Source organism: Bos taurus, chromosome 1 (genome assembly GCF_002263795.3).
Source record: "Bos taurus isolate L1 Dominette 01449 registration number 42190680 breed Hereford chromosome 1, ARS-UCD2.0, whole genome shotgun sequence".
NCBI classification, from domain to species: domain Eukaryota; kingdom Metazoa; phylum Chordata; class Mammalia; order Artiodactyla; family Bovidae; genus Bos; species Bos taurus.
In genome coordinates, this window is record NC_037328.1 from 118,950,137 (window position 1) to 118,975,019 (window position 24,883).

At 39.8% G+C, this 24,883-nt stretch overlaps 1 protein-coding gene and 1 non-coding gene across 3 annotated transcripts in view; one reads left to right on the forward strand and one right to left on the reverse strand.

The window, feature by feature from the left end:
• The first annotated feature begins 6,400 nt into the window (after window positions 1–6,400).
• Window positions 6,401–24,883, forward strand: part of CP (ceruloplasmin) — a 60,146-nt gene continuing 41,663 nt past the window's right edge. Inside the window, exons 1-6 of one of the 2 annotated variants that reach the window (XM_024984997.2) lie at window positions 6,401–6,612; window positions 16,377–16,624; window positions 19,048–19,260; window positions 19,626–19,799; window positions 21,341–21,595; window positions 22,862–23,030. In XM_024984997.2, coding sequence (XP_024840765.1) covers window positions 6,467–6,612; window positions 16,377–16,624; window positions 19,048–19,260; window positions 19,626–19,799; window positions 21,341–21,595; window positions 22,862–23,030 — 1,205 coding nt within the window. In that variant the 5' untranslated portion in view covers window positions 6,401–6,466. 2 annotated transcript variants of the gene reach the window in all.
• On the reverse strand, window positions 8,195–8,266 carry TRNAG-CCC (transfer RNA glycine (anticodon CCC)). Its single transcript has one exon. It is a non-coding gene; the product is annotated as a tRNA-Gly (tRNA).

The following is a 24,883-nucleotide window of genomic DNA, read 5'->3' on the forward strand; positions in this document are numbered from 1 at the left end:
TTCCTCATTTAGCTAGAGAGAAGTAAGCCAACAATAAAAGCATCAGCAAAGGGAACTGACTGATGGCACATGTTTCAGTTCCTTGCTGGAACCAGATGCATGTTTGCATCTTTGAAAGTTTGCAACTTGAAGGTTCATATGTAGGAGACTTACTGTATTTTATAAAAAAAAAAACAACCTCAGGCATCACTTCAGTCTTACCAGTACACATCATTCCCAAGAACTTTAGTGACTCTCCTGGTCCTTGCACCTTGTCAGCATTTGCCTCCCATCCCCTTGCTTTTAAATATCCCTGAGGTGATGCAGCAGCTTGAGAAGAGACAGCAAGTCTTCATGGGTTAATGTGATGTCATCAGTGTAATGACAGAGAGAGAAAGAGGGAGGGAGAGCCCATTTCTCCAAGTCCCAAGCCAAATCCCATGACATATAGTAGGGCTGTGCAGATAACCTTGGGCTAAGACAGTAGAAGTGCATTGCCTCCCTTCCCACATTAAGACTAACTGCTCCTGATACCCCTTATCTAAGAGAATACTGAAAAGGGCATTAGACTATGGGACTTCCCTGTAGCTCAAATGGTAAAGAATCTGCCTGCAATGTAGGAGACCAGGGCTCAGTCCCTGGGTTGGGAAGATCCTCTGGAGAATGATATGACAATCCACTCCAGTATTCTTAGAGAATCCATGGACAGAGAAGCCTGACGGGCTACAGTCTGTGGGGTCGCAAAGAGCTGGACATGACTGAGCAACTAACACACAATTGTAGACTCAGTGATTTGTCTTGAGAGAAAAGGAGATTTGTGTCCAAGAGTTCAGCTGTATTTGGAACTGCTGCATAAATACGGGGTGTTATTGTGTTTAATTCTCTACAGTCTATTGTCATGAGCCAGGTGCCATTTGTTTTTTTCCACTGGCAACATAGGCTTTGTGCAGTCTTATAACCCTTACCTTCTCTAATACTATGATGGTAGCCCATATTCCGTCCTGTCCCGCTGGTAGGCGATACTATTTTATTGTCACCACTCTCCTAGGGATGGACAACTCTACAGGGTCCCATTTAGTGTTATCCACCACTACACACTTGACAGCATGGATTCATAAGCAGAACTTGCTGGTGGTGATTGTGAAGTCCAGGTCTTATAGGACATCTATACCCAATAACATATCCAGGTATGGGTATTACGGATGTGAGAGTTGGACTATAAAGAAAGCTGAGCGCCAAAGAATTGATGCTTTTGAACTGTGGTGTTGGAGAGGACTCTTGAGAGTACCTTGGACTGCAAGGACATCAAACCAGTCAATCCTAAAGGAAATCAGCCCTGAATATTCATTGGAAGGACTGATGCTGAAGCTAAAGCTCCAATACTTTGGCCACTTGATGCAAAGAACTGACTCATTGGAAAAGACCCTGATGCTGGGAAAGATCGAAGGCATGAGGAGAAGGGGACGACAGAGGATGAGATGGTTGGATGGCATCACTGACTCAATGGACATAAGTTTGAACAAGCTCCAAGAGTTGGTGATGGACAGGGAAGCTTGGCATGCTGCAGTCTGTGGGGTTGCAAAGAGTTGGACGTGACTGAGCAACTGAACTGAACTGAACTGAACTGAACTGATGAGTGAAATATAAACCAGAAAGGGATAGGGAGGCAATCTTCCAATTTGTAAATACAAGTTCATATGTTTCATCCATACCGTTCAGCCTCCATATCCATCAGTGGGTCATATTGCCCCTTGGAACTTGGATGGATTCCCATAAATCTGGGTGCACTGGGCACAGATACCTCTTAAGCCAGAGTGGTCTTCCTATTGGTGCGAGACTGATAAATAGTTCAACATGGGGCCTCCACAGTTATGTATCTGTGGCCCTATGGCCCACACTAAGGAGCAGCTTTTACCCCAGCCCTGATCCCCAGAACTGAGAGTATCAACCCCTATTCTTCATCTTCCCGAAGTGACAGAGTGCAGGCTTGTGCCTCTTCCTCTTGCTTTCAGTAGAATAAACGGTTTTTCTTTGAATAACACTTTCCATAAGGTTAAAAAGACCCCATAAGATTGTTTATATTCTTTTCAGGGGTCCTGATTAATACAAGGTCTTGCCATAACTGTTTGTAGGAAATTCTAGTCGAGCCCCCTTTAATTTCCTCACTTTTGTTGTTGTTTTTTCTCTCTCTTTGGCTTTATCTACCTGTTTATTTGAGCTTCCCTGGTGGCTCAACAGTAAAGAATCCACCTGCAATGCAGGAGATGGGGATTCAATCCCTGGGTTAAGAAGATCCCCTGGAGGAGGGCATGCAACCCACTCCAGTATTCTTGCCTGGAGAATCCCCTGGACAGAGGAGCCTGGTGGGCTGAGGTCCATGGCGTCACAAAGAGTTGAACATGACTGAAGCGACTAAGCATGGCACCTGTTCATTTCCCTCGTGCCAGATCTTTTCAGTCTCACTTAATTCAGCTGTCATAGCCACCATAGTCTGAATGGGTTGATGAACCATCCCAGTCAAAACTGAAACTAAGGTCCCTATCTCAGGTCAGCAACCAAGCTCCTGGAGTGGACTGCAGGATATTATCCTTCATACCTGCTACAAATAACTCCTCAACAGGTCTTGGAAATTAGGAGCATAGATAGCATGCTTCATTCCTGATTCCCTCACTGTTTCTTGTAAATCTTGCAAAGATGCCATCCTAAGGGTGGGTACAGTATGCCTCACTCATTTGGCTAAGCCAGACAAATGCTTGCATGTACCAATTCAATCAAGTTAGCTAGGCCACCTTGGCCACATACAAACATTGCCAGAGGCTGCACTATAACTGTGGTAATTTTAGACATCTTAGACATTTCTGACCCATTTAACATGATGCCATCTCCCCAAGTATCCCAAAATGGAGCCCCCAGGCTGCCACTCCTTCTCTACTATTTTGGTTAAACCTGACAGTTAATTCTATTAACTCGGGAGAGGAATATGCTGGTACTGCTGTTTTGGAGTTTGTGAGGGTCTCCTCTCAATTATCTCCTGGTTCCCTAGCGGCCTGTGTTTCAGCTTGTATCAGAGGCCGTGCTTCTTCTTCCTCCTCTATAATTATGTCCTCATCTTCTGACAAGTCTTTATCCCAAAGATCACACCTCTAGGTCCCAGTTCTGCTGTGAAATAAGAGTCCTCACCTTTGAGCCTACTGCCCTGCATTTTAGCTATCTTACCTGCCATCACTTCAGTATGCTCTTCCTGTTGTATTTTCTTTGATATGAAGTCAGAAGTGGTAAAACATGGGTTTCCCTGGTGGCTCAGTGGTAAAGAATCTGCCCACTGATGCAGGAGACACGGGTTTGATCCCTGGTCTGGGAAGAGCCCTTATGCCATGACGCAGCTAAGACGGGTGCCACAACTGTTGAGCCTGTGCTCTAGAGCCCAGGAGCTGCAACTACTGAGCCCATGCACTGCAACCAGTAAAGCCCACATGCCCTAGAGCCTGCACTCCACAACGAGAGGGTAGCCCCTGCTTGCCACAACAAGAGAGAGTCCACATGCAGCACACTGAGACTCAGCACAGTCAAAAACAAATAAATCAATAAAATTATTTTTTAAAAAAAGAAGTGGCAGAACACACCCTCTAGTCATCCCCCTCTAACACCAAAATCTCTTTCGTTTTCTCTGGTTTCCTGCTGAACTGTAATTCCTTTTCTGTGCTAATCCTTATAGGATATAACAAAGGCCATGCAATAGCTAAAATAGTTTGCTCACTTTCTTTTTTTATCCACTTTCCCTTTCCCACCATTGCAGTTAATATATCTAGGAAGCGCTTTGACATTTTCCAGGTGTCCTGAACTCACACAGTAGCCCGAAGAGTCCCATGAACATAGCTAGGTCACCCCACACAGAAGAGATGGCCAGCCTGGGTTTACCCCACCGCACCTGGCTTTCCCCCAGCATGGCCCATTCCTGTCTCATTTTCAGTCTCCTGGCTGGCTCACCAATTGTTGGGGCATGGAGGGGACAAAAAGTGCCCATGAACTGAGAAGGTATCTTGACACCAGAAAATGAGGCAGGCAGCTCCACATAATCACTGGATTCATTTATTATAGGGTAACTTACTCAGAGGATAGGATGGAGGACAAAGAGAGAGAGATCCAGAATTCACAGCTGCTTTCTGCACCACCCAGGGACTATTGGGACAATTCTACAGTTAACCTAGGGCATCAGGGTAAGTGCTTGGAGACAGAAGGTACAGTCCTAAGTCAAGAGTTATGAATGTGTAACTAGTCTCATGGACACTGGGAATACATCATGAAGGTCTTCATCACTGTTTGGAAGCTAATAGAGCATAGATGCCACCTGGACCTAATAATCATTAAACACCTATTAACTACAAAGCCTGTCGTGACAGATATGTGATTTCCCACATAGTACAGTCCTGAATAGGGTCAGTAGATGGACAACAGGAACTGTACAGTTCCCAAAGTACATCATTTACACCATCAGCCATACACTGGCTCATACAGGGGCTTCATGCCAATTAAAAAGCACCCTCTCTAGGAGAATGAACTGCTAAAAGAAGTTCCCTCTGTGTGGACCATTGGGAAAAAGGAGCATTTCTGGGCACCAAGTTTTAAAAAGAACAACAGCATCTTGCAAGACACAGGGTTTGGCCAGTGGAGTCTGGGCAAGATGTTAGCCCCATTCAGGTCCCCTCAGCAGGCATGAGGGCACAATTGCTTAAGGTGACTCTAGAAGGAGGTCTTGGGACATTCTGGGCACGGTGACTCAATTTTCTGTATCAGGACAATTAGTTAAGATTATTGCTAGAACATTATTGCTAGGTGAAAGGAACATCTCCACTCTGCGACCTAACGGGTCATTTTAAGTAATATGATCAACAGCCCTCTGAGACTGATTTAAAGACGAGGAAAATGAGGCTGGGGTCAAGTATATGTCTTGCCTGGGGTCATATGGTGTCATCAGATTTTTATCTTCATACTGCTATTTTCCTCGGCATTTATTAGCCTCATTCATTGCTGCTAATATGTACTAGATATTTCACCCTTCATATGTATATCATTGGTCTCTCCCCAGTAGAATATAAGTTGACAAGCATAGGGATTCGTGTCTGTTTTATTCCCTGCTATACCCCCACAGTGCTTAGAACAGTGTCTGGCACACAGGGGGTTCATTCAGCAATACTTACTAAATGAATGCATTGTTTGAACATTGGGGTACTTCCTCCTGTACCAACTATTTCTAAAATCCCCATTCAGTAAATACTTATGTAATGCATTGAAGTATTCTAGAGAAAAAGCTCCCATCATCATAAAATGTGCACTGTCATCAGGATTTTCTTCACCTAAAAAATAAAAAGTCTTTCACGCCAAAATTCATGTCCACATCAAAGAGAGAAATTCCAGGTTAATAAACTAGGTCTTGGGCTTCCCTGTTGGCTCAGGGGTAAAGAATCCACCTACCAATGCAGGAGGCATGGGCTCCATCTCTGGTCTGGGAAGATCCCACATACTGTGGAGCAACTAAGTCCATGTGCCATAACTACTGAGCCTAAGTTCTAGAGCCTGGGAGCCGCAACTACTGAAGCCCACCCACCCTAAAGCCTCTGCTCCACAAGGAGAAAAGGCACTCAATGAGAGGCCCACGCACCGTAACTAGAGTAGCCCCTGCTCACTGCAACTAGAGAAAAGCCCATGCAGCAATGAAGACCAAGCACAGCCAAAAATATGCAAATAAATAAAATAAACGAGGGCTCTGTCCATTTACTAAGGGCAACTTTTGCCTTTAAAGACAGGTTTATTTGTTTCTGATTTTTTCAATAACTAAAACAGTGTCTTCAACTCCCATTATCCTCTGCTAATTATTTTTACATAGTGATACACAATAATCTGATTAACTCTCTATGTAGATGTGTTTGGAGCTTACAAAATAAGTAAAAGTTTCCAAATAAATTGTTATTTGGGGGTACTTAAATTTGGCATGCTAAATATCATGTTTTGTGTCTTGAATATGTAACTAGGTTATTGTTAGACTTTTCCAAAGTAAAGAGCTGCTTATTTTGATTCATTTTGCATAATTTTCATCCCGATGTATTAAAAGTTCACTGTGTGCAGGGCATTTTATTGTAGCATATTGTTGGAAGAACAAAGGGAACATTAAGACATGATCTCTGCCTTCCTGGAATTTACACAATGAATTGTAGAAACACAGACTTATGCACACTCCAGCGCCTCCAACAATAACTGTTGACTTTTTATTTGTAATTAGAGAACCCAGGCAGTGGAAAACTAGGTTTTTCCTGGGTTTACGAGAACTGAACCAAAGTGGAAAATGTTATTTGCTTTAACGAAATAATTCCATCTTATGCAACATAACATTCTGTCAATCAAGCAAATAAAGAAAGAAAGCCTTATTTATAAAGTTGCCTGCTTCTGATTTCATTCCATTGCTTCTTGGGCTCCAAGAGGGGAAAAAAAAATGAAGATTTTCTTGCTCTGTATTTTTCTAATTTTATGTGGTACCTCAGCCTGGGCGAAAGATAAGCATTATTACATTGGAATTATTGAAACAGCTTGGAACTATGCCTCTGACCACGGGGAAAAGAAGCTTATTTCGGTTGACACGTAAGTCATTGGTTTTTCTTCTTTATAGACCAAACCTAAATTATCAATTAAAAAATAAAGCCAATAAGATGAAATATTTCTTTAATTTGTTATATACAAAAACTGGAAAATATGAACTTGAAACTCTGGACACTAATAAATCTCTAATTCCTGGGATTTTGTTTGTTTTTTGGGATGCTGCCTTATTCCTTCCCACTTGGTCCTGAGGAACTGTGTGGGTTTCTTTTAACCCCTTCTGGTCGTTACATCTCCCATCATGGTTCAGTCTTTTTGTCTGTTTATGCAGGAGTTCTTTCATCCAAAGAATGACTGCATAAAAATTTCTGTTTACTATTCCATTTCTGATTATTAGAGGTAAAAATTAAAGGCTTTTTTAATCCTTCAAAAAAATATTTATTTTATATATCAAATACAATCTTAATATGACTCCACCTAATACTTGTTGGATGACTCTGGACAGATAATTACATTCATCTTTCTCAGACTCAGCATCCTAATCTGTTGACAAAGACAATAAGAATACTTCATAGGGCTGTTTAACGAGTGGTGCCTGGAAAGCTCTTCTTACAGTGCTCGGCACATCATTCATGTGCAAAAAAGCTCTATGTAACTTACAGGTTTTCTTTACGGTTTTCTTTCTTAAAGGTTTTCTTTGTTTCAGTTGAAAAGCCCCTTATTTCAAGCAAAGTTCATCACACAAAAAAACAGGTTCTCCTTGAAGATTTTTGTAATGGAAGATGATCTATATGAAGGTCATCACTTTTAATAATGTTAATTAAACATTTAACACCAAATTAAAATTTGTTACTCAAACCCATATTCATTATATTTAAAGATGTATTTTCAGAGAAGGCAATGGCACCCCACTCCAGTACTCTTGCCTGGAAAATCCCGTGGACGGAGGAGCCTGGTGGGCTGCAGTCCAAGGGGTCGCTAAGAGTCCGACACGACTGAGCGACTTCACTTTCACTTTTCACTTTCATGCATTGGAGGAGGAAATGGCAACCCACTCCAGTGTTCTTGCCTGGAGAATCCCAGGGACGGCGGGGCCTGGTGGGCTGCCATCTATGGGGTCGCACAGAGTCGAACACGACTGAAGCGACTTAGCAGCAGCAGCAGCAGCAAAGATGTATTTTAATGGTGAAAGTGTATTTTAATGGTGAAAGTGTATTTTAATGGTGAAAGTGTATTTTAATGGTGATAAATGTGTTTTAATACTGATACTTAAAAATGCAAGTTAATGGTGACAAATGAACCCAATGACCATTTGCTGCTAACACTGTATCTTTGAAAAATAGCTTAAAAGGTATGCCAAATTTCATAATGTTGACTCTGTTGATGGGTATACATTATTCTCATTAATTTTATGTATGTTTAAAGTTTTTCAAAGTAAAAAAAATAAATAAATGCATAGATGATAATACCTAATTGCTAAGTTATTAATTTAGTAATAATCAGTGAGGAATGTTTCTGACCTAAGAATAACTGTTTGTAAATAAAACTAGTATATTTTGCAATTATGTTTTTAAAATATTCACTTATTTGACTTTGCTGGGTCTTAGTTGCAGCATGTGGGATCTAGTTCCCTAACCAGGGATCGAACCTGGGACCCTGCATTGGGATCACAGAGTCTTAACCACTGGACCACTAGGGAGGTCCCTGCAATTATTTTTATAAGCTTGGTTTTGAGCTAGTGTTCTCTTCTTTTGGAGATGGCATATTCTTAGGCTTCACAAGAACCATTATTTTGTATGACTTCAGCATTTTCCCTAACTAAACAATTATACACGTTTTTTAATAGGAAATCTAGATACATTTTTTGAAAAGGTCAGATACATTAGGAAAAAAAATACTGTCATACAGTCCTACTCCATGCCCTCACCCATCCTGCTGCCATTATTCATGGTCAAAAATCCAATCAGTTTGATTGCACATCAACCAAGTGCTAGACATTGCCCTGACCATACTTTAACAAAGTCTCTAATTCTAGACATTTAGAAAAGAAAAGGGCTTCGGTAAGAATTTTTTTGCAGGGAGGGAAGAGAATTTTTTATTTTTAAACAGCCTAGCATCCTGCGTATGCCGGGGAGGTTATACAACATTGGCTCGATCATCTCCTGCTTCAACAACAGCCTACAGTTGTGCAAACTATAGCTGACACTGCTCACTCTGTCTGTGATATTTTTTAATATATCTGAACAGCAAATATTAACTAGATCTTCAGCAATTTTGCCAATACTATGCTAACGTTTGCATCAGATTTGCAGAATGTCCAGCTGCTAATACATTCAGCCTTCTATAACAAAATACACCAGACAGGATAGCTTAGCAACAACAGAAATCCCTTTCTCACAGCTCAAGAGGCCAGGAAGTTCAAGGTGCCAACATGGTCATGTTCTAGTAAGATCTCTCTTCTGGGTTCATAGCCTTTTCACTGTGTCCTCACTTGGTGGAAGGGACTAAGAATGTCTTCGGAGCCTCTTACTCCATTTATGAGAGCCCCACCCTCATGACCTAACCACCTCCAAAGACCTCATCTCCTAATACCATCACATTAGGGATTAGGATTTCAATATATAGTGGGGGATAGGACATAAATATGCCAAAGGATGATGTGATATAACCAGATACAATTATTGACACTCATTGTGTGAAGGCTAAAAAGGAGTGCAGATATATAGGCTGAGAAACAGGTTGAAAGAGGTCAAGATGGTTGTTAGGCAGAGAATTAGGTTTAAGCTGCTGTTGACCTTGAAGATCTGGAACAAGGAAGAGGAAAGTATGTATTGAGATGGCAGAAACTCCATCTGCTAAACTCACTGGTGATCACTAGTACCTAGAATTTGGAAACACTAAAATATTTTTTAATTAATGAAAATGAATGTATAAAAGGTGTGTAGGAAGCTAGACAAAATTATAGGCTGTGTTGTCAAAATTTCCCCTTGTTTCTAATGTAGAGAGATATACACCATAGAATAAATCAGAAGATAGAATGAAATAAGAAAAGTCAGTTTATGGAGTTATACATCAGTTAGTGGAACAGGAAACATTGGCAGATAGAAAGGAAAAAATGTGTGGATTCTTTTAATTAGGAAAATAAGAGTTCACTTCTTTTTATTCTATCAGAAGTATTTCTTTCTAGTGGGGTAAGTTCAGTTTGGTTGCTCAGTCGTATCCGACTCTTTGCAACCCCATGGACTGCAGCATGCTAGGTTTCCCTATACATCACCAACTCCCGGAGTTTACTCAAACTCATGTCCATCAAGTCTGTGATGCCATCCAACCAACTCATCCTCTGTCATCCCCTTCTCCTCCTGCCTTCAATCTTTCCTAGCATCAGAGTCTTTTCAAATGAGTCAGCTCTTCGCATCAGGTGGACAAAGGATTGGAGTTTCAGCTTCAGCATCTGTCCTTCCAATGACTATTCAGGACTGATTCCCTTTAGGATAGACTGGCTGGATCTCCTTGCAATCCAAGGGACTCTCAAGAGTCTTCTCCAACACCACAGTTCAAAAGCATCAATTCTTTGGCACTCAGCTTTCTTTATAGTCCAACTGTCCCATCCATACATAACTACTGGAAAAACCATAGCTTTGACTAGATGGACCTTTGTTGGCAAAGTAATGTCTTTGCTTTTTAATATGCTATCTAGGTTGGTCATAGCTTTTCTATGGGGTAAGGTAGAAAGTAATTTCCTTATATTTATCAGTGCCTCATCTATCACTTTAACACATCAATAAACTGTTAAAGATCTGTGAAATATACCTTCTGTTCCTAAGTTGAAGTGAAAATTAGAGTATTAATCGCTTTAGTAGTGCCCGACTCTTTGTGACCCCATGGACTATTATGGCCTGCCAGCCTCCTCTGTCCATGGAATAAGTTATTTGTATTTAAGGGCGTCTCTGGTGGCTAAGACAGTAAAGAATCCACCTGCAATGAGAGAGACCTGGGTTTGATTTCTAGGTTGGGGCATGGCAACCCACTCCAATATTCTTGCGTGGAGAATCCCCATGGACAGAGGAGCCTGGCAGGCTATGGTCCATGGGGTCACAAAGAGCCAGACACGACTAAACAACTAAGCACAAGAATAAAAAGGGCTTCCCTGGTGGCTCAGTTTGTGAGGAATCTGCTTGCAATGCAAGAGACTGTCTGCAGTGCAGGAGACCCAGGTTCGATTCCTGGGTCAGAAAGATCCCTGAAGAAGGAAATGGCAACCCACTCCAGTATTCTTGCCTGGGAAATCTCATGGACAGAGAAGCCTGGCAGGCTACAATCCATGGGGTCGCAAGAGTGAGACACAGCTTAGCGACTAAACTACCACCACTACCAAGAATAAAAGACATACATATAAAAACAATTAGCAGACGCAATACTGTGATCTGGGCCCATGGTAGACACTAATTAAATGTTTATTGAAAAAATAAATAGATAAATGTTTATTGATTTTGTTAGCTGTATAGTAGCAATAAGTAAAATGGTCCAGTTTTCTTCAGATTACTTCTTTCTCCTGGTGACCTTAGGAAGCTAGAAGTAAGTGAAAACTTCCTTAAACAGAAGAACTATCACAAAACCCTTTTACACTAACTTCATAGGCTCTTATTCAGGCTTGGTGATTTTAAATACAGTTCTTGCAAACATTGTTAAACCTAGTTTTCCAGCCCATTGTAGGTTTGAAAAATAAATCAGAAATACTACAGTGAAGTAGTATGCATAAGCAGACTCATTGACCAAGAAAAAAATGAAAGCCCAAATTTTGACCAAATGGAGAACAAGATAACAACATTGCACTCTATGATATAATCATAAGTATTATAATAGTGAGTGATCAGGGTACCATAACCATTCAGTAAATGTTTATATTTACTATTATCATCATAACAGAAGTTGAATTTTTCCCAGTACATGATGTTTAAAAAAACAAGGATGCAAAGAAAACATTTTAAAGAAAAAAAACTTGCGCAAAGGCATTCATTTTACCCCTTCCAAAACGGTCTTAAATTTTTAAATGATTCTTAAAGAGGTAAAATTATGAGCTAAAGTTATCTGGAAGTCATTTATGATGCCTTATACTCCGAGGCTGCCAAATAAAAAATAGTAAGCAAAATCTGGTGTGGTATAAACATTTCACATAAGACCGTCCACATGCAGAAGCTAATGAAGTAACTATACCATTTCACACTTTTTAAGCTCTACAATTTATTATCACAGTTGCTATTTTTCCCTAAGAACATATCCAAAAGAGGGCTAACAGCTAGATAGAATTTCCATGCTGTGCTAGTGAAGCCAGGCTAGTTAGAACCTACAGCTCACTCAAGTGTGCGCTGTATAAACCCAGGTTGAGTCTTTGCCTACCAAAGTAGTCTTTGCCTACTTTTGGACTTTTCTTTGTGATTCCTGTGTGTAGTAGGCAGAGTTTTTTTAATTGCCCCCAAAGACATCCTAAACCTAAAATTCTAGAACCAGTGAATCTGATGATCTATCACTCCCATGGTTTATGTTATATTCAAGGATACAGTTGACTTTAGGGACATGATCTGGGTGGGCCTAGTCTAAAGCAGAGAATTCTCTAGCAGAAGAGGAGGAAGTCAGAGAGATTCAAAGAGGTTTGAGGGGGATTCAACAAACTGTTACTGACTTGGAGATGGAAGAAATCACTTTGGAAGGAATACAAGTGGCCTTAAAGAACTGGGAGAAGTCTTCAGCTGTGAGCTAGCAAAGAAGCAGGAATTTCAGTCCTATAACCACAATGAACTGAATTCTGCCAATAACCTGAGTGAGCTTGGCAGTGGACTTCTCCACAGAGCCTCCAGACAAGTACTTGGACAAGCCAACACCTTGATGTCAGCTGTGATAACCTGAGGAGAGAATCCAGTCATGCCATGCCAGACTGCTGATCCATGGAACCGTGAAATTAATAAATAGGTGCTGTTTAAAGCTGCTTTGTGATCATTTGTTATGCAGCAATAGAAAACTAATATACTGTGTCTCAATTAGTAAAGCCAAGAATCCAGAGACTTTTCACATACATTACCCACACTTTAGTAAATCATGTCTAAACATAAACCAAGACCTCCTTGAGTGCATTCTGAATTTATGGGAGGGAATAGCATTATTACTGTTTTACTAAGGCAGTGTAAAAATTGTTTTAATTACCCTACCATTAAAAACTCACTTCTGGGTCTGAGCTTACCAGAAATTAGAGGAATTGCTATAGGATTATAGGGCTTCCCTGCTGGCTCAGATGGTAAAGAATTTGCCTGCAATGCAGGAGACCCAAGTTCGGTCCCCTGGAGAAGGAAATGGCTACCCATTCCAGTATTCTTTTCCTGGGAAATCCCATGGTCAGAGGAGCCTGGAAGGCTATAGTCCACGGGGTCACAAAGAGTCAGGCATGAATGAGCGACTAACACTTTCACTTTCACTATAGAATTATAAGAACTGGGGAAGCTAAAAAAGTAGAATGTGATTACTGAGAGGGAGACATACCTATTGAAATGAAGTAAAACAACATATCACAATTTCCAACAGAAAGAACAACAATTAATGTGAATCATTTGTTCCGGTCAAAGAACAACCATAATAGATCCCTTTGACTGGATGTCTGACTGGCAAACTTCCTGCAAGCTTCCAGTAACTGACCCTTTGTCCCCAAAGCTGTGCTCTTGATGTTAAATAGACAGTCCCTAATGACCCTTTGATGTGTCTTTGGAGACACAGCATAAACAAACAGACCTCCCCCAAGTTATCGCATTATGTGAAATATTTACCAATTTGCTTAAGACTTAATTTTGTTTCAGAAAAAAAGACAAGATGGGAAACACATTTTGCACATTGCTATGTGTATACAAGAAATCCAAATGTTAAAATTTCTGAATAGGTTATAAATTCAGATCAGTTATTTTTATAGTATTTTTCACCACCTCCCCCCACCTCCAAAAAAATCTTTGTATACACAAAAAGAATCCCAAAGCTTAGGCAATACTCCCCTTATTTCAGGAAATAATGAATACAGGAGAATTTCAGTGCAATGAAAGCATTTTGAGAAAGTCCGCTGCAGTTTATTGAAATGAAATGTGACATATTCCTTAATTAGATTCAGAGGCACATTCAGGAAATATAAATACACATTGTATCTAAAGGAAGCCTCAAGAATTTGAGGGCTATTTTTAAACTTTGGCTTTATTTAAAATGTGGATCAGGCTTCCCTGGTGGCTCAGTGGTAAAGAATCCACCTGCCAATCCTGGAGATGAACGTTCAATCCCTGGGTCAGGAAGATCCCTTTAAGAAGGAAATGGCAACCCACTCCAGTATTCTTGCCTGGAGAACCCCATGGACAGAGAAGCCTGGCAGTCTACAGTCTGTGGGATCGCAGAAGAGTCGGACATGACTTAGTAAATAAAACAGCAAGATGGGAATCAACAGTGCATGGTGAAACACAGATTAGAATCTCTATTTAAATATCATTGAAGGTGAATCTCTTAGATTCATAGACACTGGTGAAAACTTTCCGCTAGGCTTAGACAGGTCTGTGTGAGACTGAGTGGCCCAGGTTCTGATGTGACCCGAGAGGAATTCCATCTTTGAGCTATAAGCTTTCCAGCTGCCATTGTGTGCTTGACTGAACTGCCCTCTTCCTGACCTCCTCTCAGCAAAGTGGACTGGATGAATCTGTCTTTAATCTCAGTGGCCTTCAGGGCTTTGGAATTTTGCTGCTGTTACAACATCTATTCATTAAGATTACTCCTGTCTGTACTAATGTGGCAGTTTAGGGGGAAGAAGTCACACCCCTTCTCATTGTTTTTTCATGTATTTTAATGTGCTTAAAGTCTCTCAGAGCTTTTCTCAATATTTTTTTTTTTTTGGTTTGTTTTAACAAAATGGAAATTGCAACAATTAGAAAATGAAAACAAATATGACGAATAATGGCTTAATCATGGATTTGCTGTATTGGTTATAAAAGATGTAACTTTATTTTTCTAACTTCCAATTTGGCCCTTCTCCCACCACGATAGGGGAAAGAGACTCCCATCTCACTCATTTTTTCAGTGAACAAGTTGAGAATCCCAGGGCTTAAACAATCCAGCATGACAACTATAAGGTGCTCATTGTAAAAGCTCTCTGGTCAATCCAGAGCACAGGGCTCTGCTATTTTCAACATCTGTTCCTGCTGCCCAAATGCAGCTCAGAGACCCTTCTTACTGGTCCCCTCACTCAAGCTCAATTTGGTACCTCCATGCCACCATGCCAGGAGAGATTTGGCCACGACCGGAACCAGCCACCTTTCTGTCTCAAGGCATCCAGGAATCCCTCTGTCCCTGGGATTGGGCCGCTTTCTCCCCCTGCATCTGGAGCCTCCCCTACTCGGGTTGCCCATGAGCACAGAGAGGCATCAGAACACATGGGGGTTATTTGTTAGTAAATGCAGATGCCTAAACTCCACCCCAGCAGCACAGAAGCAGAATCAATGGGGCTGGAGCCTAGGAACTTGCATTTATCAAGGTCCTCAGTAGATTCCTATACATGTGAAAATTAAGAAACACTGGGCCAGAGCCTTAGATTTAAAAAATAAAAACAGGCCTTTAAACTCTGCAACAGACAAAGATCAGCATTCCCACACAAGCTCTGCTCTCATCTGGAAAAAAAAATAAAAAGGAAAAATATTCACTCTTTCTGATGAGCTTACCACTGAGAAAACAAGCCTAAATTTATTCCTTAGTCAGGTTATACAGCCTCACAAGGGTTGAGTGGAAAATAGTAAGACACCAAAAGTCACTGAGATCAAAGCAGGCAACACACACACACACACACACATGCACACAAACCATAGATCATTAGCCAGAATGTTAGCATTTTTTATTCTAGTGGAGGAGACCTCAAGTGTGGAAGGGCTGCCAAAGCCCAGGTTTTAAGTGGGTTCTCCTGAACGACTAGAAGCCACTGCCCACAGGTAGATTCCACTGACCTATCCCGGCTTCCGTCAAAGACAATAACTTAAGAATCAGTTCAAAAGTTTGAATATCAAGCTCAATTTCTTTCTTTTCCTTTCTTTTCTTCTCTTTTTTTTTTTTTTCCTGGCTACTATTCACTTTGCTGATATTTTCAGGAAAGTTTTAAGCAACTATTAATCAGGCACTAACCAGAATATAAACTTTCAATGTTCAAGTACTGTTGCTAGCAAGGGATTAAAAAAACCACAGGGGTAATTTGAAATCAAAGGTAATTAAAAAACCCATATACATTATATGCATCAAGTCCAACTTTGATTTAGTTTTGCTAAAAGAAATTAAAACAATAGCATTACCTTAGCATTATTAGCTTTGCTGTAGGAAAACAAATATATACACACAATTTGACATCTCACACATCCAGATTGATTGCTTGTAAACTCAAGTTTTCTTCATGACTGAAAGAGGTGCACAAGAAGTGAGAAATGTCTTAGCTCTATTTTAATAAATTTATATATTTATATGTATTCATAAGGTCTCTGTGCTTTAACATTAAAATCTTGTAAGAAATACTCTGGTAAGATGTATTATATTTTTATGGAGCATTCACACATGGTTGTCTGCCATATAGCTAATGTAGGACACCTCACATTATTAAAATAACATGGCTAAATGCCAGCTCTTCTCTTCATTTTTTGGAAGCATCCTTACAACAACGGCAAACATTTAATATCATATGGTTATTCGTTTCTCTTTCATTATAATGTTATCCCTGGAAATGATGGCTTCTACTAAGGTTGTCTTCTTTTCCTTTGCAGGGAACATTCCAATATCTATCTTCAAAATGGCCCCAATAGAATTGGAAGCGTTTACAAGAAGGCTGTGTATCTTCAGTACACAGATGAAAACTTCAGGACTGTTATAGAAAAACCTGTCTGGTTAGGGTTTTTAGGCCCTATTATCAAAGCTGAAACTGGAGATAAAGTTTATGTACATCTGAAAAACTTTGCCTCTAGGCCTTATACATTTCATGCACATGGAATGACTTACTATAAGGAGCATGAAGGTCAGTTCAACTCAAAATCTTGCTGGAATCCTCTCTTCCTTTTCAGTAGCGCCATTTTTTAACTTCCAAGATTATGGACTTTCCTCCTGGATAAGACCTGTAATAATGTTCTTTAGCTCTGAACTATTTTATGAATAAGTGTTTTGGTTCATCCTAATAATGCTGTGCTCCTCTTGGTTATGCTTGCTTATGTAGAGTGTGAATGTGATAGGATTTCTGGAGTCAAAGAGAGCTGGACTTCCTTCCCAGTGCCCTACACCTTTCCAGATAAATAGTCAAACTAAGAGAAATAGTGCACATTAAAGCCTGGAAAAGACAAAAATCCTGAAGGAAGAAACAGGACTCAAGATGGGGATTGTCTTATCTCTAAAGTTCCTACATGTGAACTTACTGTAACAATTGTCACCTTCCATCCTAACTTTGTCCCAGCTAAGGCAGCACAGTCATCTCACACAGTAACCAGATAGTGCACATGGCTGGATGATCCTGGAGTCATACCTGAGACACAATTAACCAAAAGGTCACTTAACTATAGGACTTGGAATCCTTAAAGACGGTACGGGAAGAACAAAGATTATATTTGGTGCTTGTGATCTCATTCTTAGTAGATGGTGATGGTGATGATGGTGATGATGATGATGGAGACGAAGATGATGACAGGAGATGATGTTTTATTGTGGTTAAATGCAAGGACTTCAAAATTAACGGACCCGTATTTCAGTGCAGCATTGGCTTTTACTTGGCTGAATGACCTTGGACAAGTTACTTAAATTCTCTATGCTTCAGTTTTCTCATCTATAAAATAGGAACAGTGAGAGTATATAATAAGAGTTCTATAAATGTCAGTTATAAAAAAAATGCTGAGGCCATGCTACAGTTCATGGGAATTATAAGGATCAAGCTTGGAAATAGACTAAAATTCACCTTAACTAATTATTGGCTTTGTATTTAAAAGAGGGATTGCTTTACAAGGTCAATGTTTTGATCTTTTATATATTTATGTGTTTTTGTAAACAAAATAATTATATTCATAGCATAAAAGTTTACTGCCATCTTATTTTTTACAATTTCATGTCATATTAGGATATAAATAATTTTTACGGATGATCATTGTATTGTGGCTGTGTTAGACGAAAAAAGAGTACTTAGCTTTCAGAGACACATACTCAGTTATTTATAAATGAAATGACATGAGTCAGGGGCTCACTTTAGAATAATTCACTGATGATGGGGATTAGAGTGGGTGAGAGTATAGATGAAACAAGATTGGCCTTGAGTTGATCACTGGTAAAGCTGAGATTTTGGGCACATGGAAATTTATCACATTATTCTCTTAATTTTTGCATATGTTTGGAAAAATACAAAATTAAAGTAAAAATTAAAACAATTTCATGGTTATTTCATAGGCAAAAATCTGATATCATACAAGAAACTTCAAATTATAGCAGAGGGTAGCCATTTTGCTCTTACTTCCATACCATAACCCCAGGGCAAAAACATTTTTTTGTTTTTGTTTTTTACATACAGTTGTATGGCATTTTAACATGACCCTAATTCTGAACTCTCAGAAAAAGTGTTTTTTTTTAAATTGCAAACCCATAGTCACTATGGGGCTTCCCAGGGGGCGCAGTGGTAAAGAAGTTACTTGCCAATGAAGGAGATGGGAAGATTCTCTGGAGAAGGTAATGGCAACTCACTCCAGTATTCTTGCCTGGAGAATTCCATGGACAGAGGAGCCTGGCAGGCAGGCTATACAGTCTGTGGGGTCTCAAAGAGTCAGACATGACTGAGCACCCAAAGTCACAATGCTCCTAATTCATCTATTACTGCTTCTTGAAGACTCAGTTCAGTTCAGTTCAGTCGCTCAGTCGCGTCCAACTCTTTGCGACCCCATGGACTGCAGCACGCCAGCCTCCCTGTCCATCACCAACTCCCGGAGTTCACTCAGACTCACGTCCATCAAGTCAGTGATGCCATCCAGCCATCTCATCCTCTGTCGTCCCCTTCTCCTCCTGCCCCCAATCCCTCCCAGCATCAGAGTCTTTTCCAATGAGTCAACTCTTTGCATCAGGTGGCCAAGGTATTGGAGTTTCAGCTTTAGCATCATTTCTTCCAAAGAACACCCAGGACTGATCTCCTTTAGAATGGACTGGTTGGATCTCCTTGCAGTCCAAGGGACTCTCAAGAGTCTTCCCCACTCAGTCAAGTATAAAAAATGACATTTTCTATGAAACTTCCAGACCTTGTTGCCATTAGCTTCTTATTCTTCTGTGCTCAAGTAGAATATCACTGCATTCCCAGGGGATACATACTAGATATTGAATAAATGTTTGCTGAATGAATTAACAGACCATCTATTTTTTTCTTTTAAGTTCAAGCAAATTCAAATTCAACCTGTCATTTCATTGCATGTCGTTTCCTAGGGGCCATTTATCCTGATAACACCACAGATTTTCAAAAAGCAGATGACAAAGTGCAGCCAGGTGAACAGTGCATGTACATACTGCATGCCAACCCCGAACAAGGTCCTGGTCAGGAAGACAGCAACTGCGTGACCCGGATTTACCATTCCCACATTGATGCTCCAAAAGACATCGCCTCAGGACTCATTGGGCCTTTAATACACTGCAAAAAAGGTACATTTTCTCATTATTAGTCTCAATAAATTACCAAAGACAGTAGACAGGGAGGTTTATTCTTTAAATATACATTAAGTCTTCTGTGTTATGACTGAGTAGGGAAGGTAGAGGGGCGGTGAGTCTAGAAAAAAAGGAAGGGAAGGATAGGCAAGGGTAAGGAGAAAAAAGGGTGCATGAAGCAACATTTAGGTTACTGAACATAAATTCCCTAAATACTTCCAAGTCTATAAAACAGGAATGACTGGTCCAGATTTCTGGTCTGTTCGGAAAATAAGTACTAAAATTGTTTAAAGCTATATGAATCACATGCTAAAATTCATGCTAAAAATTAAGGTCTACTGAAATAGTAATTTTCACTTCAGATTCTCTGGATGAAGAAAAAGAAAAAAATATTGACAAAGAATTTGTGGTAATGTTTTCTGTGGTGGATGAAAATCTCAGCTGGTACCTAGAAGAAAACATTAAAACCTACTGCTCTGAACCAGAGAAGGTTGAAAAAGATAATGAAGACTTCCAGGAGAGTAACAGAATGTATTGTAAGATTACACAGTATCTGTTAACTTTATCTTATTTTTCTCAGTCCATGAATTATGCTAACCTTATTCCCTTACATGAATAAGTAGTGTATTCTAATCTATGCCCTTGGTAACAAAGCATATTGGGTATGCAAATAGATATTCAGCTAAACAGGTCCAATCAGAACTCTAAGCCAGGTAAAGCCAGATATATCAAACTATTTCAAAACTAATAAGGATAAATCAATATCAGTTATGGTTAAATATATATGTGTGTTATATCTACATATTTTTTATTCTCCCGACTCCTAAAAATTAAAGCAGCCTAAAATTATTAAATTATATTTTAAAGCATTGCACTATAGTTAAGAAAATAGTTCAAACCATTAAGTCTAAAAGATTTCTTTTACATACATATTATCCTTCACTACCACCCCCAACTTTGTATCATTTTCCCCTACATTTTAGCTCACTTTATTTCTTCTAAAAATGCTTTCTTTACTGCCTAGGCTTCTCCTTAATTCTCAGACACAAAATAATGGGTTTAGTAAGATAATCTATCACTTAGAATTTGCATAAAATTTCAAATCCCTTAATACCTACTAGACCAATAAGTGTAGATTTTTGTTTGTGTTTAGCTTCTCAAAAATAGCTCTTAGGCAGAAACTGAGAATGCAATAATAACTGTACTATCAAAGCAGAAAAATAAACAAATTAAACACGGGACAGATTTTTGTTTCCAACTTCTGCTTATTTCTGGCTGGAAGATCCTCTTTCCATACTTTAATCCAGCCTCTGTTCTGTGCTAAGCAAAATAGATGTTAGAGACTCAAACATCCAGCCTGGCTAAGCCTGGTTTGGTATCCCTGTTGCATTTGGTTCACTCACAGTACTTCCCAGAACTGATTTCTGCTTAAACTAAGACCTCCCAGTTTGAACAGTGACTCTCAGTTTTTTAGAAGAATCTCGGGCCATCCTGCTTTTGACCTTTTAGATCTTTTCCTCCTTCACATTTCTTCCAATTTTGTCTTTCAAGTTAAAAAAAAAAAAAAAGCTTACTTTGTGTTCTTATTGAAAGAGCAATTCACATCACTGTAGAAAATTGGAAAAGTTCTCATAAATAAGCGAGAAAACTTTGACATCATCCATACTGCCACTACCAACATGATGCATATGGTTGATTCATAAATAAGCATGTCTTTTTTCTATTTACTATATATGTGTGTGCATTTATATGTATGTATGAGTACACACATTTGTATTTGCAAATATACACTTGAACATACCAAGGTGTATAGTTTATAACAAGGACAGCGAATAGGTTTCATCTTCAGTGTTCATGTGCTAATACTGTGTTGACAAAAAACCTGAGGCTGAATTCAGGTCCAAAATGAAGAGTGCTGTGATTGATTAATAATGTCTGATGTGGGTACAGAAGGGAAGAATAGTGACGTGTGTGCCAGGTATTTTCAATCTCAAATTGATTTTATTTTTGTAGCCGTAACTATCAATACTCCAGGCACCAATATATATTAGTCACAGTCTCTCCTCTTGACTTACAGCTGTGAATGGATATGCTTTTGGAAGTCTCCCAGGACTCTCCATGTGTGCTAAGGACCGAGTGAAATGGTATCTTTTTGGTATGGGTAATGAAATTGATGTGCACGCAGCTTTCTTCCATGGGCAAGTGTTGACTAGCAAGAACTACCGTGTTGATACAATCAATCTCTTTCCCGCTACCCTCTTTGATGCTCTTATGGTGGCTCAGAACCCTGGACAATGGATGCTTAGCTGTCAGAATCTAAACCATCTGAAAGGTAAGGCATCTATACCTGAAATTAACTGTCAGTTGAGAAAAGAGACATGTCTCAGTTACAATATTAATGGGTTGACTATTGGAAATTAGAATCTAAAAGCTAAATATCTTTGGAATGATCTGAACTTTGAACTGTTAATTTTATTCCTCTGAAAGTATGGATCATAATGTAATTTTTTTAAAAAGACAAAGACTGGAGCAATTATAAAGTAATTAAAGCTGAAAATACGTTAATTTTTGGAAAACAAAAATTGGTCCTGAAGTATAGTCTTACCGTAAAAGTATAATACTGCTTGTAACTACTCAGATTTGTAAAATATACAATATCTTAAACACCAGAAGATGTGTATATTGGTGCTGAAAAGTAACTTGTGTTTTGACTTGATTCTGTTAAATACAACCAACTTTGTTCTTTATGAGTTCAGCTATTCCTTGTTTTTACATGCTAACTCTCTTTTCCATCTCTTTAATATAAGGAAAAGAAATACCCCAGTTCTTGGAAAATATTAGTTTGTAATATGGGTTTCCTGAAGAAACTAGGTCTAATGTGGGTCTTTGAGTAGGTTACTTTGAACTTCAAATATAATCTCACTCATCAAAGGTGACCTTGGCTGCAGCAGGCCCAGCACAGCAGGTGCATAACCATTTTATCCAAGGGAGCGATACAAATACATGATCACTCTATTCCTCCTCCTCTATTCCATCACATCCCTTGAAATATGGCAAAGCTTCTCTTCACCACTTACTTTTTCTCATGAAAGCATTGTCTATTTCAATGCTGACTCACTGATAACATAAAAGAGTGAGGGATTCCTGGCAGTCCAGTGATTCGGACTCTGCCGTTTCACAGCAGAGGGCAAGGCTGCAATCCCTGGCCAGGGAATTAAGATCCCACAAGCCACGTGACATAGCCAAAGAAACCCCAGTGAAATAAAATAGTGAAAGTGCTTTCTCCCCACATCACTGATCTATTAATGTGTCCTATTCTTTTTTCTCATCAAAAGATGGTCACAGTGAAATCCCACTGAAGTTCATTCCACATTTTTGAAAACACAAGTAATACCACTTCTCTGTGGCATATAGGCTTTTTTCCACTGCTTGAATTTTCCATGACTGATTCATTTGCAGCTGTTTACTCGTTCATAGTATTGTTTGTAGCTGTCTATTTCTTCAGTTTCTGTCTGTTGTTTTACCGGCAGCATTGATAAGGCAATAGGAGAGAGAACAATGGCTTCATTAAACAGTGGCGCCTCTGTGTGGTTTTCAGCTGGTTTGCAGGCCTTTTTCTGGGTACAAGACTGTAAGAAGTCTTCATCTAAGGACAATATCCATGGCAAAATTAGACACTACTACATCGCTGCTGAAGAAGTCATCTGGAACTATGCACCCTCCGGTATAGATGCCTTCACCAAAGAAAATTTAAGAGCACCAGGAAGGTAATTCAGAAAAAAAATGATATTATTTCAAAATATGACTCCTCCTCAAAAAATCATAAAAGGCTATTCAGCAATTAAAATTTTAACTGATACTTGAAGTTAACTAGACTTCTAAGTAATTATTGAGGTGTTTGGTAGTGAGTTCAAGTTGGAGAAATAGGACTTCTGAGTCCATGAAAAAGAATAGAAATGTTGTCAGATTCTCAAGAAAATCCTCAGAAAATGTTGAAAACAAGATTGATTCATTAGCTTTCCATTCCTGAAACCAGCCTTGTATAATCTAGCAGCATTGGGTATATTCACAAGGTTGTATAATTATCAGCACTGTGACTCCCAGAGCTTTTTCATCATTTCAAGTAGAAATTATGTTCAACAGGTCAATAGCTGAGCTCTACCCAAGCTTGTGACTTCTGAAGCAGAGATTTAAGTCCCTGCTACACTGACAGCCAGATATAATGACTCCCTAAACTGTATCTCCAGCCCAGAAGGCTCTTATAAATGGCAGATTTTCATTCTGAACTTCTTAGTGGACACCTCACTCGGATGAGGCCCTCTCCAAATCAGTATGTCCAAGCCTGAACCCTCTGACTTCCCCACAATTCTGAGCTTTCTCCTCTACACGAATGGTACTGCCATTCATCCATCACTCAAATCCCAATGCCTGAGCATTACCCTTGACTCCTTCCCTCCTTCACCAATCCCTCCTTCTCTCATCAAATGCTGCCTCATTATATCCTAAATATTTTGGGAAATTTGTTTGCATCTCTCTAACCTCTTTGCTAGTACCTCTGAAGTCATTACTACCCTCATTGAGATTTTAAGAGAAGCCTACTGACTTGGCTCCCTACCACGGTCTTCCAACCACTTAAGGAATCCTCCTAAAACACTAATCCTTTTAAACATTTTTACCATGCAGTGTGGCACATGGGACCTTATAGTTTCCTTACCAGGGATCAAACCCACACACCCTGCATTGGAAGCACAGAGTCTTAAGCCCTGGACCACCAGGGACATCCCGTAAAACACTAATCCTTACTGCTTACATGTTTCAAAGCCTTGAGATGTACTGAAACTTTAACTAGGTCCTCCCACCCATCCCCCATTTCTCTAAGCCTCCTTCTCCAATCCTCTGTCTTACCCTGCATGCTATGGTCCTGCCCTATGTTATAAGACATGCTATGCTCACTCATCTCTGAGCCTTCCCACAGGCTGTTCCCTCTTTGTAAACACCTCCCCCATTCTCCCCACCACACGTATTCCATCTTTTTAACGCCACTTCTCCTCTAGCTAGTTCTTAAAATCTCTTCCTTTGGAAAGCCTTTGAGGCCTCTCCCCGCTCTCCATAACTCCAGGAGAAATGTTTCATAACACCCTGTGCTTGTTACATGTTGTTATATTGAACAGTCTGTAGTTTGTCTTCTGGGACAGATGCAAAGTCCATATGCGGACAATGATGGGTCCATTTGCTTATGGGTATGTCATCATCATATGGCAGGGTTCCTGGCAAAGAGCAGCTGTTCAGTACATTTGTCTGTACAGGAGAAGAGATAAACAGGGCAGCTTTGTCAGGTCAAATGCCTTTCTGAGATTTAATTTCTTCATCTGTAAAATGAAGAGACCGGGGAGGGAGTGATTAAGATGGCAGAAGAGTAGGACCTGGAGCTCACCCCCTCCCACAAATACATCCAAACTATGTCAAGATGTGGAACGATTCTCACAGAACATCTACCGAATGTTGGCAGAGGACCTCAGACTTCTGAAATGGCAAGAAAATCTCCACATGATTGGGTAGGACAAATGAAGAAAAAAGAGAGAGAGAGAAAGGAATTGGGACAGGATCTGTGCCCTCAGAG